General features: G+C 33.8%; 1 protein-coding gene across 8 annotated transcripts in view; it reads left to right on the top strand.

Moving 5' to 3' along the window:
• Positions 1-19404, top strand: part of KCNT2 (potassium sodium-activated channel subfamily T member 2) — a 412694-nt gene that overhangs the window by 160510 nt on the left and 232780 nt on the right. For all 8 annotated transcript variants that reach the window (XM_032262881.1, XM_032262880.1, XM_032262875.1 and 5 more), the window contains exons 6-8: positions 8295-8369; positions 9566-9649; positions 12896-12990. In XM_032262881.1, coding sequence (XP_032118772.1) covers positions 8295-8369; positions 9566-9649; positions 12896-12990 — 254 coding nt within the window. The remainder of the gene's footprint in view (positions 1-8294; positions 8370-9565; positions 9650-12895; positions 12991-19404) is intronic.

Raw genomic sequence — 19404 nt, 5'->3', positions numbered from 1 at the left:
AATTTCTAAGAATGTCAGATTGATAAATAAGAAAGCATAGAAACAAAAGAATGACAGCTTTAAAAACTATAGGGGGATTGATTAAAATTTATGAGAAGACATAGGATGTTAGAAATGTCTGAGGAATAAAAAGTATTATATGAAAGCGTATGTGCTATGTCAAGTGTAAGAAACTTGAGGAAATGCTATTGAGTTTACAGATGAGGAGGTCATTTACTAATCACCTACAATAATCCAGTTATAATGGTATACAATTGAGTGTCAAAATTGTTAAATGGAGTATTTGTTTGACTGGGGTAGGTGCTTATTCAAAGTAGTAGGATGAAGCAAGGAGGACTGTTTCATGATAAAAATCTGCATTTGTTTAAAAAAGAGACAGAGTACAAGGGAGGAGTGAAATATTGCAGGAAAGTTTATGAGAAGTAGGAATAGGCTGGAACAGAAACCTGCGTTTTAATGATTAGCTTTGGAAAGTCTCCATTCTCTTTTGAGAGTGCCGAAGGTGAAATGTGGTGCATGAAGAAATAAAGAAGGGAGTGGTGCTGGGATTATAGAAGTGAGCCACCATGCCTGGCCAAGTTAGATTTTTTAAAGAAAAGTCATATACAGACACACAGAAATGGATGTTGTATTGCACTAGCAATTGTATCCACTGCTGATATCATTCTTTGATACTTATAATCCTGAAATAGTAATATTAATAGCAGATCCATATATGACTTTTTTGTATTTGTTTATATATGTATATCTATAGAGAGATGATGTATATGCTTATCTATGTATATATTCAAGTGGTGCATGAAGAAATAAAGAAGGAAGCTAGAGAAGGGAAATGAAAGAGCTTACACGTGGTAGTCACACATCCCTAAATTACCTAGACTAAATCAATGATAAGCAACGTAGCTGAAGATACTAAAGAAGGGTCTTTTAAGGGTTTATTAGTATACCTCCTTGTCAAAATAGGTGCTCTATAAATATGTCCTGACTGACAAATCTGGATACTGGATAACTAGAAAAATAAAACAAAATTAAAAATCAAATAAATTAGTGTCCCAGATATTATCTTTAATGTTCATTAATATGCATGTATACATATATGATAAATGTTGAATGTGATATATAAATAATGGTATGCTTAAGAGTTACGCGTCTGTGTTTTGGAGTAAATTAATTCTATCTCTTCCACTAGTACAGGAGTATATACAGGACTGTAACATGGCGAAAATATTAATCTGCATTCAAAGATGTATTTGCTCCAACTTCTGGCTAAAATGTAATAAGAAATTAAGATTAGTGTTTTGCTAATATAACTCTTAGAACTAATTGTAAAAGCAATTTTGAAAACACATATAGATTCAAGATAATTTCCCATTGCAATCATATGATGATGACATTCATAATCAATTATTGCTTATAATTTATAAGATTAGAGCAGAAAATTATAAGGCCTAGCATTCAGAGCTAGATGATAAATATTATTTCTATTTCAATCCTCATAAACCCTCATAAAAGTAAGTGGTAGTTATTTATGGTCTATAAATGAGGCAGGTTTAGGTAGCAGAATTTAAAACATACTCCTTCCCTCAAGTTAGATTTTTTTTTTTGAGACAAGGTTCTCACCCTGTTGCTCAGGCTGGTGTGCAGTGGCGTGATTGCCTCTACCTCCTAGGTGTTATAGATCCACTCACCCCACCCTCCTGAGTGGCTGGGACTACAGGTGTGCACCACCATGCCCAGCTAATGTTTGTTTTTTTTTGTTTGTTTGTTTTGTTTTGTTTTTAAATAAGAGATGGGGTTTTGCCTTGTTGGCCAGGCTGATCTAGAACTCCTTGGCTCAAGTGATCGCCTGCGTCCTGAGACTCCCAAAGTGCTGGGATTACAGAGGTGAGCTCCCATGCCTGGCCAAGTTAGACTTTTTTTTAAAGAAAAGTAATATACAGACACACAGAAATGGATGTTGCATTGCACTAGCAATTGTATCCACTGCTGATATCATTCTTTAATACTTATCATTCTGAAATAGTAATATTAATAGCAAATCATACATGACTTTTTTGTATTGGTTTATATATGTATATTTATAGAGAGATATGAAGCATATGCTTATATATGTATACAATATTTAAGTACATTTTAATACAGCATTATGCAAGCACTTTATAATTCTTGAAATTAAACATTCTAAAATAAGCATAACTAAATCATTGACAACTAAAATAAACTTCCATTGAGACTGTAGGTTTTGAAACTCAGACTAAGTTAAAATGAAATTAGCTAGAACTATTAAAGTACATGTTGAGTTTAGCAGATAATGAATTAAAATCCATGACATGAACTTATTTTGTCTTGTGTCATACAGAAGTGCAGGTCTGTGCTTAAATCATCATTCCATTCATGTTTATAGCTGGTTGGCAAAACAACTACAGTAATCAACCAACACTAAAGTTCTTATTCTTTTGTTGTCATAAATACCCTCTAATTCTTTATCAACTGCTTTCAAAATGAAGCTCTATTTATGCACACATATTCATTAAATCAAAAGGATTCAAAAACAAACTCTGGCACAATTTTCAAACCTCCACACACAAAAATTCATCATACCTAGAAGCTTTTTGTTAAATCTGCAATTCTTTTTTCTATAATCAGATTACAAAAAGCAACAATTTTGAAAGTTTAACACCAAACTGGCTTATTTCTGGAAAAAAACAAAGAATTTATTCCAGGACTTCTGAATACCAGATACTGTTGATTCTGCTTATCTTGCCCTGAATATGGTAAATCTAAATATTGTTGGGTTTATATGTACAAATACAAAATAAGACTGTTATTGCATTACTATACTATTTAAAATTCATCCAAGAAGACAAATTATCAGTCCTTTAATTAAATATTTTAAAATACAGGTATTTTTAACATTTAAGAATAAAAGGTATTTCTAAAACGTTCGTTGGCCCAGTCAGAGCTCTCAACAAACAAACTGCTGTAACTCATGTAATTTTTAAAGTGCTCTTTAGAGTTGCATAGGTAGTAGTTCCAAGTTTCTACTTTTCTTGATGATAAAAACTAAAGTGCGATGCATTTTAGAAAATCACATATTTTTCTGCGTTGTTATTGGTTAAAAATGATGTGTCCATACTAAATGTGGACTAATTGGATTGAGGTTTTTTTATATTTCATTGAATTCTGTCAATAAGAAAAGGAACACAGAGAGGACTGCACACTGAGAGCATACACAGCTACTACTTAGAAACGAAAGATGTTAGTTTTTGGAAGAAGAAGAAGGTTTTTTTTTTTTTTTTTTAATCTCATTCATGAAAATCAGATTAAATGGAAAATGTCTTTAATATAATATTGAAAAGCATTGTGCTTGCCTTTCAATTTTATTTCTTAGTTTTCTTACATAGTGGCATTGTATGAATGCATGCCTTTTTTCATCATAATAGCATTTATCCTTAGGTTTTTGTGATGAAGGCTTATTGGGACTCCTTCTTGGCCAATGAAACTTGTGGATCCTTTCCATATTTATTTTTTATTAGCTATTTTTAAGAAAGATAACTTATGGATATATCTTGTAGTTCAGAAGGCAACCTGAAATCTTAGAATTAAACTCAGTGCATAAAAGAGATGCATTCATTTTTAGCAATACATTGTCCCACTGTACAATTTTAGGCCACGAAAATTAGTCCACAAACACACAAATATATGCATACATGTGCTGTGAATCAAAAGTACATGATTGACATAATGTAGCAACAGTTTTTATTTGGGAGATTGAGACTGTCAGTACTGTGCTAGGAGCAGAGCATGCAACCCTAAAATACACTGGTCCTGACCCTAACCTCACAGAGTTTAAAGTGTTGTATCAGTTATGTACAAACAAACTGAAAAACAAAATAATGTGAATGAAATTCATGGAGGATCAAGAAGCCCAATGTGGGTATTAGATTCTGCCTAGGGGGTATATGAAGAAGAGGCAAGGAAAGTCTCTAAAAACTCAGATTTCGGTTGACAGCTGAAATGCAGGTATGAGTTAACTTGACAAAGTGAAGTTGGAAAGAAAGATGAAACTTTAACCAGTCTCTTGAAGAGTTACATGCAAAAGTATAAGGCATGTTCTAAGCGGTAAATATGCCTTATATATTCAGTCCACGGAAGGAACGATCTTTCAGGGCGGAGAAGTCAACGAGAGACAAATGAAATAGTACCTTATATGATGGAATTGTGTTTCTGTCTTTGTTGTGTAAGTGTATGAATAGTTCTGAATACTAGGCCTGGTCTGGCATAAGGGTACAGGGGGATGGCAATAGCTCAGTGGGTAAATTGGCATAGGGCAAGAATGAGGGAATGAAGGTATGGTGGCTAATTAGGCTTAACAGGTCAAAAAGTGAGAAATTAGCTGGAATGAGAACTAGAAAATCTCAAGATCTGCTTACAAATTAGTAGGTCTTATTGGTAAATTATAGTATAATTATAAGTATAGTATTAAAGGAAGATGTAAAAAGTTTCTCTAGGATAAGTCAGGAAACAAATCATAAGTTTGGCTTTAGACATACTACATAGAAAGTGCTGTTGAGGCATTGATGTGAAACAGTGGATTAAGCAGTTGATCTCAGTCAGAATCTCAAGAGATAAAATAGTGATTCGGGCTATTGATACAATATTGGAAGTTGGGGCCGGGCGCGGTGGCTCAAGCCTGTAATCCCAGCACTTTGGGAGGCCGAGGCGGGTGGATCACGAGGTCAAGAGATCGAGACCATCCTGGTCAACATGGTGAAACCCCGTCTCTACTAAAACTACAAAAAATGAGCTGGGCATGGTGGCACGTGCCTGTAATCCCAGCTACTCAGGAGGCTGAGGCAGGAGAATTGCCTGAGGCAATTCTCAGGAGGCGGAGGTTGCGGTGAGCCGAGATCGCGCCACTGCACTCCAGCCTGGGTAACAAGAGCGAAACTCTGTCTCAAAAAAAAAAAAAAAAATATTGGAAGTTATTAGCTTATTGGTTGTAAGTTGAAGCTGAAACATGGCCGAAATTACTTAACATGGGTATATAAGCAAGAACTCTTGAATCATTTCCTCCAGAAAATTTCAGTTGGCTCTCCAGTTACAGGTTTAATCATTTATACATGATTACTTTAAGAATAAAGGTTTTGGCTGGGCATGGTGGCTCAAGCCTGTAATCCCAGCACTTTGGGAGGCTGAGGCGGGTGGATCACGAGGTCAACAGATCGAGACCACCCTGGTCAACATGGTGAAACCCCGTCTCTACTAAAACTACAAAAAATTAGCTGGGCATGGTGGCACGTGCCTGTAATCCCAGCTACTCAGGAGGCTGAGGCAGGAGAATTGCCTGAACCCAGGAGGCTCCGTCTCAAAATAAATAAATAAATAAATAAACGTTTTAATACCATGCTTTCCAATGATTTCATTTGGATCCAATGGAAAGAAATGTAAATATATAAGCTTCAAAACTGAAACAACTATATAAAAGAAAGGTAAGAGTATATATGAAATAGCTGGGAATATCATTTACTCATTCATGATATTCATTGATCCCCAACAAGCATTTTAAAAAATTAATTCCCTGAAATGTTACAAATGCTTGCCAAAGGGATTAGTAGTGGAGGTGTGGGAGTGTGATATTCCAGCCGGAGGGAGAGATGTGGGCAAAGGTATCCGAGCATAAAGTAACCTAGCTTGTTCAGAGATGAATATAAAATTCAGTATGACTGAATCTGTGTTGAGTTAAGGATAGGAATAGAAATACCTAAAGTACAAGCCAAGCTAGTAGCTAGAGTTCAAATTGTGAAATTTCATGTAATACAATGATGAATTTGGATTTTATTATGTTTGCAATGGGAATTTGGCATTTTAGAAAGATTCTTCTGGCTTTAATATGGAAGAAAAATCAGAAACAAACCCAACATAGACAGATACCAGTTTTAAGACTTTTAAATGGTTTAAATAACAATCATAAAAGGCTAATGTGTTATAAATGGAAATGAAGAGAACTACAAGAGAGATAAAAGGTTTTGTTTACATAAACTAAATTATGCAGTGTGCCATAGTTCATACTAACGTTGCTGGGCATTAACAGAAGTATCCTTTCATATTACTAGTAGCAACTGTTCCCATACCCCTCATTTCTTGCTAGTCAGATCAATGTCTTCTTGGGGACAATCAGTGACACCAAAAAAGACATACAATGAAAAGTGAAAATACAATAAGGGAAAAGTAAGGCAAAGGATAAACATTCTGGAAAAGACGTCGTGTAAAAACTGATGAAAGAAATGATATTATTATCCTGCACAATCATAAAAAAACATGGTATAACTAAGACTAGTTATAACTCTTGTTAGTTAAATAGTCCTGATTCAGTGGTAGTAGGAAAATACCAGTCTTTCTATACTTCTTCAACACCATGCATCCTCAGTCTGATCTATGCTAATCAGATGGCATCTCAGGAGATGCTATAGCTTTTCTAGTCTTTTCATTTATATGGCAATTCTCAGTTTAGTATTTAAGAAATTGTGATCAATATATGCAAACAGTTAAAATTCTCCTCTAAGAAGGCTTCTGTCTGTCCTCAACTCAGACGTACCTGGGACAGGGAATTATCATAGGGAGGCCTATCTGCTGTTACTACTTAATATCTTATTTGATGCCCTTCAAGACTGAGAAAGAACAGGAAGTAAGTGCAGTTAGTTTCTGGGTTGAAGTTGCCTGACTGGCAGTTACTGTCTGGTGTTGGGTTGCTCCACATGGCAGATACAAGCTCTGGCCCTTTCTCCCGTATGAAGCTTTTGTGTCCTGTCTGGGGCCTTATAATTTCCTGGAGGCCTCTGTGTCAGGCTAGCCACTAGGAGCCTGACACAGACTTTTCAGGTCCACCATTTGCTGAAGCCCCATTTCACCTTCAGGTACACAATGTTATTGAGAGTAAATCCTTTTTAAATAACCATAGGTTCCATTCTTTAGGCTGGAGGCATTGATGTGGTTTCCAGAAAGTAGCCACCTTTCCTTAAAGTTGGGGATTTTGACCTGCCCTTATCCAGTCATCTTTTTCTTTGATCTTTTCATTTTTAAAAGTTTAGGCAGTAGTCAAATACAGTCACCATGTTGGAGCCAAGCTAAGTGGTTCCCTAGAGCCTTTTCACAAAGTTGAGGTGATGAGATATGCACCACAACACCTGTAACATCTCTATAAGGAGGCGTTGTCACTGCTTCCCTTTCTTCTAAACACTCCTTTACTGTTTTTAAGCAGCCTGGACGAGGGTGATAAATGATGCTCATAAAACCTATTAATTTCTTAGTACATAGAGACAATAGCTGCTCCAGAACTTTGCTTTGGGATGTGCAAGTTTATTCCATCAATGTAGTTTTTAGCCTTTGCGGCCTTAAGGAAAATTAAAGAGTCCCAATTTTATAGTCAGTGTTATAATGGATCATTGGAGATTTCAGGGATGGCAGATTTCAAATTGCCTTGCTAATACACAGATCTCTCCATAGAAGAATAAACTGCTTTAGGAGGGTCTGTGCTTATTATCATCCGACACCAATCAAGAGAGTTTCAGTGGTGACCTATTAATGTTAGGGTCATCTTCATGGGAACGTAACCTGTGCATAATATGAGGGTCAGCATGGGGCTCTGCAACCAGAATGCCCTCGTGGTTAGTTGAATGTTTTGTTACCTTCTTGAAATTGTTAATTTCTTATTAGGAGGCTTCATATTTTTCATTTTGCACTGGGTCCTTCAAATTATGTACTTAGTGTTGATTAATATTTCTGTATTATGAAGGTAGGAAGATTAAAATCTAGATAATTGAGAAAGTTACTCCTTTAAATTCTATTAAAGTGAAAACAATTTTAATACCAATGATTGTTAACAAGAATATGTTCCACAGACTTATATGCTTGATGATTCGTGAATATCATTATTAGAGTAAATAAAAGTTTGGAATGTCACTTTTTAATTGATTTTGTAGGTTTTGTTAATGTGTTTTATTTTTACTGGTAACTTTTCTTCCATGACATATTACATGATTAAAAAATGTTATGTGCAATATTCATGGTTTCTGTGAACATTTGTTTTACTTCTTAAACTTATAAAATTGAGAGAGCATGATTACACTAAGAAAAATAATCTCTAAAAGTCATTGCTACATCTCTATGTAATATTCAGTATTCTGTTAATGGAAACATCCTTATTGTTAGAGAAATTTTGAGTGCTGTCTTTTTCCCCCTTTAATATGATTCAGTATAATTGACTTTCATTTTTATTCATTCTTTCTTGGAAGGGAAACATTTGGGAACAGATTTTACGAATACCCTTCATCTTGGAAATAATTAATGCAGTTCCCTTCATTATCTCAGTAAGTCCTAAAAGAACCTTAAAAACACTTTTGTAATTAGACTTAAGTAAAATTTTTAACTCTAGATACTGTTAAATAATATGGGAGCTAAGATAAATGAATTTAGACTTTGGTTAGAATCATGATACTAAGCAACAAAATAAAATTGGTTGGATAACTGTTGTATAATTAAATGGAAACTAATAATTTAGTACAATAGCAAAGTGAAATATTTTAAAGAGATATATGCTCTGGGAATGCCATTTGACAAGTGTCATTATTTAAAATGACTAGAAATTACTCATCTACTTATTGTTCATATTGTGGAATTTTTTAAAAAAAACAAGCCAATTGAAAATGTATTTACAAAAGTTTCTCATATGTTGAAAATACTTGTCTGTGGTTTAACCACAAGATTTACAAAGCCAAATTCTCTTTTTAGCAAAGAGATTGCCAAAAGTCAGACATCTAGCAGTTTGTTTCTTTTCAAAGTGCTCTGTGTTAACAGTTCCGTGATGATCCTATTCAACTATAGTCCCATAAATATATCACACAACACTTTGCTTTTGCAAAATTATATTTTAATCACGATTTTATAAAGTTATAATAGTGTCTGTTGGGATTATACTTTATAACACTTTATTTGAATTTTATTTGGGAGATTTTGAAAATAAGTAGATATTACCTGGAGCTGTTGTTCTCTTCTGATAATTATTTTAATTTGAGTGATTTATCAAGAGAAGCAACTGGAAGTAGATTAAATGACAGGTTAACTAAATATAATTCTAATTCAACATAGTTCCCAATGTCACTTAAAATGGTTTAATATAAAGAAAGTAAGAGGTAATATTATAAAAAGAGAGAGTGCCTTCCCTCTTTGTTTCTAGTTAATACCTCAAGTTACAAAGAAAAAAAAGCCAATGTGTATTACAAACCATCACACTAAAAGATTTAATGATAGAATTAGCATAGATATCTGCCATCTGGTGAGAGCTTATTATTTTCTTTTTGCTTCTGCAATGATTTCCATAAGAAAGATTCAGACAATGAATGAAAGAACATATCAATTTCTCGTATTTTGTTAATAATGAGTTTACATCATTTGTCATGTTTTAAATTATTACACATTCTTTAATAACTTTTTTCTGTTTCTTTTAAGTCTACTGGGTATGATTTATTGCTTTGAGATAAAAGTCTAGTTTTGATTTGTTTTCCAGATTTTCTGGCCTTCCTTAAGAAATCTATTTGTCCCAGTCTTTCTGAACTGTTGGCTTGCCAAGCATGCCTTGGAAAATATGATTGTAAGTATGGAAGTGAAATACAAATATGAAAAGATAAATAAAACATTTATTTTAATGTTTAGATTAAAGAGAGAGAGAGATAATTTGGGATCTAGCCTTGAACTTTCTCATTCTGTATTCTCCCGTATTGTATAACTCACACTATTGGAATTAATTTAGCTGTAATTAAATTTCCAAGTGTTTCCTTTTAAAACTTCTTTTAAATTAATTTTGTGTCCTGGGTGCAGGCAATTCTCCTGCCTCAGCCTCCTGAGTAGCTGGGATTACAGGCACGCGCCACCATGCCCAGCTAATTTTCTGTATTTTTAGTAGAGACAGGGTTTCACCATGTTGACCAGGATGGTCTCGATCTCTTGACCTCGTGATCCACCTGCCTCGGCCTCCCAAAGTGCGAAGGTTGCGGTGAGCCGAGATCGCGCCATTGCACTCCAGCCTGGGTAACAAGAGCGAAACTCCGTCTCAAAAAAAAAAAAAAAAAATTAATTTTGTGTCACAGTAAATTGTTTCATTTAATTTTTTTTAAATAAGTCATTTTGGTAAAATACTGTTAAATAATTAAAGGGGTACATTGTATAAATTTGTAAGTTAACAGAACTAAAATGTCCGTATTGCCAAGTTCCTACCTTTGTAAGGCCTATATGACTGGTAAACAAAAATGGTTCAGAATTTCTCAATGTCTCTAAAAACCTAATTGGTTTTTGGACTGGTTCACCACTTAGCCAATCTTTAGAGTACAAATATCCTTCCCTTCCAAGGCAGTTTGTGGATATAGAATGGGACTCTTGGCTTTTGAGGGCCCAGGTAAGTGATTTTTGTCAAACTGCTCTTAACTATAGGTAGTCCATATTCAGTGAAAATCTGGGTTTCCTAAAATCCTGTGTGGGAGCCAGAAGCCCCTCATTTCGAGTCATCCTTCTGGATTTGCTTGAGTGGAGTTGTGGGTGGGACATTAGGAGAAAAGGAAGCAAGAGGTAGAGAAAGAGATGCAGAACTCAGAGCTGTGCCACAGTTGCATCTGGCCCAAGGATGACCCTGCTTGGAGGCATGGTTTATAGCTATGACCAAAACATTTTTACCACAAACTTTAGTACTTCTAAGCTACTGTAAGACATCACCATTGAGTCATTCATTCCACAAATGTTAGTTCTTGTTCACTATATGCTAAACAATGTGATGGGTGAATGATTTAACTTCTCTGCTATTATCTTCATCTGCAAAGAAAAGCACCTACATCACAAGTTTGCTGTGATAAGCAAATGAAAGTATATATACGTACATATATACACAGTGTACACACATACATATGTGTAGTATGTGTATATAATATTTTATCTGGCATAACAGAGTTAAAGGCTCAATATTATTAATTTTACTGCATTGAAAATTTTACTTACTTGGAGGCAAACTTATTTTCCATTTAACTGGGTTTTAAACAGACATTATGACTAAAGTTTTGGGCAAAAGGAATATTTGGATAACATTTTAGTATTCACAACCAGATGAATGTCTCTAAACATTCATCAAGTAACCACTGCAGTCTTATGAAAGAACATGGCCAAAGGGTGGCAGAACATGGCCTATGAAATGAATTGCAGAAATAGTGGACCATCTTAATCGCCCCAAAGAAATACTGTTTGACTAAATATAAATTGCCTAAATTGCTAATGAATAAAAATACACCAGAAAAAAATAAACTTATTTGTTAATTTCTGTGTTATTAGTTGTTGGAAAAAATAATTCAACCGAGACAGGATACATAAGACAAATATTGAGAGTAAAAAAGCCTGTTTTGCAATATTGATTTAAGATTAATTTTCCATGTTATTTCCATATCTCCTGTCACCAGATGCCAGGTTTTTATTTGCTTCTTGGTTCGTTAACACCTCTGCCATAAGAAACTAGAGGATGAGAGAGGAAATCCTAATCAGTCAACATAGTTGTTTGTCTTCATAACAGTTCTGGTTAAATGAGTTGTAGACAAAGTGAGTGGTAGACAAAGAGGGCCCATTGAGGTATTTTTTATTGGTGAAGTTAGTTATCTTGTGCCATACTGGTTTAAGACTAAGTGTTTATTATTTATAAATGAAGATTAAAATGGTACAAATTATAAAAATCCATCAATCCATTGCATAGACTAAACACTGGTAATAATTAATATCATTCTAATATTTTCCATGCAAAAATATGCACACATACCATACATGGAATGATATTGTCTGTCTGAATTTATAATTGGGATATTTTGTCATATACTGGTATGTAGTGGACTAGTTCTTATGTTACTAAAAATTCTTCTTCAAATCAGTTTTAATGGATTTGGTGAAATTTATGTAGATATCAATTATTGTAACAATTTTTATATTACATATTTGGTTATTTTAACATTTATGAACGTTCATTATTTCATTTACTAAGCATCATAATTTTATAATAAAGATGAACATAAATATTGGTGCCCATATCATGTGACTTTTGTGTGGTTAGATTTTAGAAATTATATTTTTGAGTAAATACTTAATGAATTAATGCATGAAAGAGATAGGATATATTTCTGAGTTTTTACTTATATTACCAAATTGCCTTCTAGAAATTTATAATGAAGTACCAAGGGGTACTGTATGTGAGTGTTCATTTTTGCACTTTAAACACACTAAATATTATTTTTTACTGTTTGTCTATTGGAAAGATAAGAAGTACAGCATATCTTGAATTGACATCTATTGTAGTGCTAAAGAAATTAAACTTAGAAAAAATTTGTTCACTGGTTGTTTTATTTTATTTTTCTTTTCAAGATAAACTGCCTGGGCTAATTTATGTTAATTTTCCTGATAATGAGCCTTGTTTGTACTTTCACTCATCTATTCCCTCTTCCTTAATTAAATATACTATTTTCTGATCTTTTGAAATTAGGATTTTCCATCAGAGATCATGCTTAATATGTAGAGGTTTAGGGAAGTAAGTGCAACACCTGTTCCGATGTCTGTAAAGCAGGTAAACTGAAATGTAGTGCTGTGGTAGTCTTCTTATAGCAATATCTTTGTACTATGCAAGCTTTAGTAAGTTACATTTAGATCTAGGCAAAAATGGAAATATGCTTATATTTCTATTTGAAATACATATATTGATTACATATGTATGTAGCCGTACAGGACAGTTGACATGAAATATATATAATAAATGTAATGAAACTGGTGAGTATTTAGTATTTGTCTAAATTAAAAAAAATTTTTTTTTATATTATTTTAGAATGATCTACACAGAGCCATTCAGCGTACACAGTCTGCAATGTTTAATCAAGTTTTGATTTTAATATCTACATTACTATGCCTTATCTTCACCTGGTAAGATTGTATATATCAGCATTTGTGTAATGCTTTATTTAATTATAGTTTCTAAAGGAAACCTTATTATAAGCCACTTTCATTAATAGCTGTCAATAAACAAATAAATATTCCCCAAAAAATATAACGGATCGCCTACAGAAGTAAAAGTAACTCTTTCTTCAGTCTTACAAATTAAGAACGCACATATATCATTTGCTATTGATATATACTGCAACTCTGACATTTTACCAACTGCTATAAACAGCCAAACTATGAGAAATTGTATTGCATGTCATAGTTGTCAAACAAGATTTTTTCCTACAAGCTACTGAAATAGAAGTGCCCTCATCTTTATATGTTCTTCAAAGCAGAAACATGGTTGAGAAAACTGTCCTTACCAATCACTGCTTCTGCCTCTGCCTTTTCTGCATGATTTTTAGTGTGCCATCAGGCAGAATGCCAGGGAAGATTTATGAACAGTGCAAGGCGAGACCTGGCAATTCATTATAAAAACATATTAAAATATGCTTTATTATAAAAACAGTTATTCCTCTTTTTGGAAGGTCACACTTTGACAATTATAGCATAATCCAATGTGAAATGTGAAGGCCACACTTTGACAATTATAGTATAATTGAGTGTGAAATGCGACACTGCACATATGGATTCATGCAGATCCTTAATGAGAGGAAAAATGTGACATGAAAAAACATAGTAGAATAATATGCTTGTGTTTCAGGAATCCTAGATATGTGTAATTGTGCTGTGACCTTGATCTGACCCTATTGAGAAAGGAAAAAAGCTAAATAGGAAGTACTAGAAAAGGAAAAATGCACACATATGGTAGTACAACTGAGCTAGGTATAAATATAGCTATACATGTATGTGTGTAAACATAGATGTATTGATATGACAAGGTTTTGCATAATAGGATGTGGTTAATAACTATGAAATGGCTTTCAAATATGGTTTGTTGCATATTTAAAAATTTAAAACAGTAGACCTATTTTAGAAAATAGCCTCTAAAATTGATAAAACCGTCTTCTTATCTTCTAGTGCCTTTTTATGTTTCACACAGTCTTTATGATTCACCTAGTAATACCTGGTAAATACCTAACTCCATTAATATGAAACATTAATTGCAGTTATTTCCCTTCTGAAATCACTAAAAATTCTTAATTTCAATGTAATATTATTTGGGCAACTTAAGAGTTTTCTCATCTAACTTAAGAGAAAGTACTTAAAATTTTTTAAAAATTATGCATGTATTACATGCATATGGTAATTTTTCAATTGTTGGAAAATTACAAATACTAAAATTAATGATTACTAAATATAATGTTGGTGCCTCTTAAAGTAAATTTAGTCAAAGGATAATTGAGATGTTAATGTGAGAAAAAGGGCATGTTATTTTTACATGATGACAATTAGCAGTACTTTTGTTCTGGAGGTATTTTCATCACAATTAATCTTTACCTGTAGTGGGCTTTCTGGGTGCTCCTACTTTCGGCCTCGTACTTCTATTTTTCGGGTAGGCTTTATTTTCAGAGGTGTGACACCTAGGCAAATTGTGCCATTTTCTTATGCCAAAGGATTCAGCATTGCCAGAGAAAGGATTTTTCATTATCTATATGAAATTTCCATTATGTAATATATTCATTATTGAAATTCTTTCTATTTCATTGTTTTATCTGCTATAATAGTTGTTATTTTTGTTGTTTTTTTGGTGTGTGTGTGTTTCAGTTTTAAATAATTGAGTAGTGGTTTTGAGATGTTATTTAATATTATAACTGTCACCAGTATGTGGATGTCTCTTAATGTGCAATAATTACATAAAATTGAGTTTAACTACATACAATTGTATTTTTTTTAAATTTATTTTATTGCATTTTAGGTTTTGGGGTACATGTGAAGAACATGCAAGATTGTTGCATAGGTACACACGTGGCAGTGTGATTTGCTGCCTTCCTCCCCATGACCTATATCTGGCATTTCTCCCCATGCTATATCTCCCCAACTCCCCACCCCCCACTGACCCTCCCCTATTTCCCCCCAACAGACCCAAGTGTGTAGTGCCCCCCTCCCTGTGTCCATGTGTTCTCATTGTTCAACTCCCGCCTATGAGTGAGAACATGAGGTGTTTGATTTACTGCTCTTGTGTCAGTTTGCTGAGAATGATGGTTTCCAGGTTCATCCATGTCCCTACAGAGGACACAAACTCATCATTTTTGATGGCTGTATAATATTCCATGGTGTATATGTGCCACATTTACCCTGTCCAGTCTATCATCGATGGGCATTTGAGTTGTTTCCAGGTCTTTGCTATTGTAAACAGCGCTGCAACGAACATTCCTGTGCACGTGTCCTTATAATAGAACACTTTGTAATCCTTTGGATATATACCCAGTAATGGGATTGCTGGGTCAAATGGAATTTCTGTTTCTAGATCCTTGAGGAATCGCCACACTGTCTTCCACAATGGTTGAACTAATTTACACTCCCACCGACAGTGTAAAAGTGTTCCTATTTCTCCACATCCTCTCCAGCATCTGTGGTCTCCAGATTTTTTAATGATCGCCATTCTAACTGGCATGAGATGGTATCTCAATGTAGTTTTGATTTGCATTTCTCTGATGACCAGTGATGATGAGCATTTTTTCATATATTTGTTGGCCTCATGTATGTCTTCCTTTGTAAACTATCTGTTCATATCCTTTGCCCACTTTTGAATGGGCTTGTTTTTTTCTTGTAAATCTGTTTTAGTTCTTTGTAAATTCTGGATATCAGCCCTTTGTCAGATGGGTAAACTGCAAAAATTTTTCCCATTCTGTTGGTTGCCAATTCACTCTAATGACTGTTTCTTTTGCTGTGCAGAAGGTGTGAAGTTTGATTAGGTCCCATTTGTGTATTTTGGCTTTTGCTACCAATGCTTTTGGTGTTTTGCTCATGAAGTCCTTGCCTACACCTATGTCCTGAATGGTTTTGCCTAGATTTTCTTCTAGAGTTTTTATGGTGTTAGGTCTTGTGTTTAAGTCTTTAATCCATCTGGAGTTAATTTTAGTATAAGGTGTTAGGAAGGGGCCCAGTTTCTGCTTTCTGCACATGGCTAGCCATTTTCCCAGCATCATTTATTAAACAGGGAATCCTTTCCCCATTGCTTGTTTTTGTCTGGTTTGTCAAAGATCAGATGGTTGTAGATATGTTGTGTTGCCTCCAAGGCCTCTGTTCTGTTGCATTGGTCTATATCTCTGTTTTGGTACCAGTACCATGCTGTTTTGATTACTGTAGCCTTGTAGTATAGTTTGAAGTCCAGTAGTGTGATGCCTCCTGCTCTGTTCTTTTTGCTTAGAATTGACTTGGCTATGCGGGCTCTCTTTTGGTTCCATATGAAGTTTAAGGTGGTTTTTTCCAGTTCTGCGAAGAAGGTCATTGGTAGCTTGATGGGGATAGCATTGAATCTGTAAATTACTTTGGGCAGTATGGCCATTTTCACGATATTGATTCTTCCTAACCATGAACATGGAATGTTTCTCCATCTGTTTGTGTCCTCTCTTATTTCGTTGAGCAGTGGCTTGTAGTTCTCCTTGAAGAGGTCCTTTACATTCCTTGTTAGTTGTATTCCTAGGTATTTTATTCTCTTTGTGGCAATTGTGAATGGCAGTTCATTCTTGATTTGGCTCTCTTTAAGTCTGTTATTGGTGTATAGGAATGCTTGTGATTTTTGCACATTGATTTTGTATCCTGAGACTTTGCTGAAGTTGCTTATCAGTTTCTGGAGATTTGGGGCTGAGACAATGGGGGTCTTCTAGATAATTGTATTGTTTTTAGTCATATATATATTAATATATTCTCAAATTATAACTGAAATGGATGAAACAGGTTTGATTTATTTTTGCGTTCTCTGAATTACAAGCAAAGTGTCTTCATAACTGATGATGATCATCATAAAATGGAATGTTTTATTCAAGTTCAACATCAAAAGTATAATTACAAAGAAACATAGAAACAATGTTATATATTGGTTATATCTTAGTCATAGTATATCATACAGGCTGTTTTAATAAAGTGTTACATCATATACAATGTAAAATAGAAATATACACAAAAATGTAGCAACTTAAATAAAAATGTCTAGGCAGTCTGTCTAAGACTGCTTCACCAGCTTGATACATAGTTTTCCTTATATCTTGTTTTCTCCCATTTTTAAAACGTAGTCTCTATCTTGTGGTTCAAGATGGCTGCCCTGTTCTTGCCAGTGTATCCTAAGTCCAGCCTGTGGGAAGGAAAATAAGACACAAATCGCACTTTAGCCTAGAATTTTGCTGTATATCCACATATGGCTGAAAGGGGGCCTGCAAAAATGTTGTGTAGCTAGGTAGTAGTATATCCAGCTGAATATTGTACTATCACACAAAAAAAATGAAAACAAACAAACTGGAGACAGGAATAAAAAGAAGCCTCTTGGTACTAAGTTACAAAAGTCCATATGTACATTAGTTGTTTAAAACTTAGGGTTATCCTAGCTTAGAGCCCTTGGACATCTTTTTTACACATCATGAAACAGGGATATTAATCACTCTATAAGGTTTTAAAATGAGGATTAAATTAGATATATAAAGTGTCAAGCGAAGGGCATGGCATAGAATGTGAACACTCCAAAAGTTTTAGTTTTTTCCCATTTCAAATGCCTTCTTTATAAAGGATGATTAAATTATCACGTGAGTTCATAAAAACTAAATTACTTAAAAATATCTAAGCATAGTCCCTATTAATAAAACTGTAAGACTGGACCACTATGCCTAAAAACATATTAACAGGAAATAAAACAACTTGCATCACTATATTCAAGTTTTCAGCAGTTCCTACATAATTCTAATATGTGTGCCTCTCATTTCTCCACTAAGTTAAAGATAATGGTAGTAGTATTGCTCTCTTGGTACATTTAATGCTTTCAGTGACACACAGCATCACAACATGTCCCTGGCTCCAGTTTTACTTCATTTAGGGTACTTTTAAAATTTGATCTTAGTATAACACGACAGGTAAAAACCAGGGGCATGGTAAATAGGGGAATAATTTTAGGCCACAGACAGGGAAGTAACTGTTTTGTAAAGACAAAAGTAAACTATTTTTTAGATTATTGAGAAATATTTTACTTATGAATAATTCCATCATTTTTTGTTACCACTTTCTGTATATTGAGTGACATGACGTGTCAGAAATTAACATTGCCAAATCAGAACTTTTAAAATGTACATTGTAATTTGAACCTGGAAGATTTGGATAAATTGGCTATGTTGTTCAAGAATTTCACAGTCTTAAAATCACCTGTTTTAGAAAGCTGTTACATGGTTTTAAAAAAAATCTTCTCTTCATCATTACAAAGAACTATCATTATGCATCTGTCTGCAAGAGACACATGCTTAGTGCCAAAGTGGAATAAAAATTAAGCTGCTGTGTGACCCACTCTCTATGGGAAATGTGCTCAGAATTGTTTTTTTCTATCATTGTAATGGAATTGGACTAATCTGTCCACACATTGGCAGTGTACCCCTCTTCATCAATAATGCACGCTTCCAAGACAGCTGGGAATTGTGATTCATTCTGCATCTCTAAAACAAAGCAGAGTAAACTGGAACATCCGGGAATTAAGTGCATGACTTTAGCTTAATTAACATATTCTAACCAATAATAAGCACTATAATTTGCAATGAATTTGATGTTTCTAATTTTACACTGATAGATTTATTTTGCAACTACTTTACTTCAAACTTTAATTTTATTTGAATTAATGTGTTTATATATTTTCATAATATTTCATAGGAATATAACAAAATTAACTATGTTAATTGATTTTCTGTCTTAGTTCAATGTTACAATTTCCTATTTTAGTATAATAATAATTGAATCAATTCACCTTCTAGTCTTGTCAATAAAAAATAAATTCATTTATTGTTTAAAAATATGATCATGTTAATCGTGATTAACATGCTTAATTCAAAAGTACTTGGAATATTCCTATGCATTGATTAAAACCTACTTAAAAACTAGATGCTTAAGTTCCTGAACTTTATTTACTGGCTGAAGTCTTAAGGCAAATAGCTACTTGGGAAGTGAACAGTGAGAAGATAAGTTTTGTAGTTTGGAGGAAGTATTACAACATGGTCTAATGGTGTTAATTGCCGCTGTCATGATATTTGATTCCAAGTTGTTTGTTTTTTTTACATTAGTTTTGCTTAAATTATAAATGAATTACTGAAAGTGCATTTGCCTAAAGATTTGGCAGTTGACTAAAAACTTTCTTCCTTATTCCTTCTGCTGTGGTTTAAATTTTCATAATGGCTATGTATAATTTTTGAAAACAAACAGGACAAAGTCACAAAAAGTAAGAAATGTAGCAGGAGGCAATAAAATTTAACACAAATGCAAAAT

The sequence above is a fragment of the Sapajus apella genome, unplaced genomic scaffold (genome assembly GCF_009761245.1).
Source record: "Sapajus apella isolate SASKATOON/1434 unplaced genomic scaffold, GSC_monkey_1.0 scaffold132, whole genome shotgun sequence".
Taxonomy (NCBI): domain Eukaryota; kingdom Metazoa; phylum Chordata; class Mammalia; order Primates; family Cebidae; genus Sapajus; species Sapajus apella.
The sequence above is the reverse complement of the archived record's forward strand: the minus strand, read 5'-3'. Positions and strand labels throughout refer to the sequence as shown.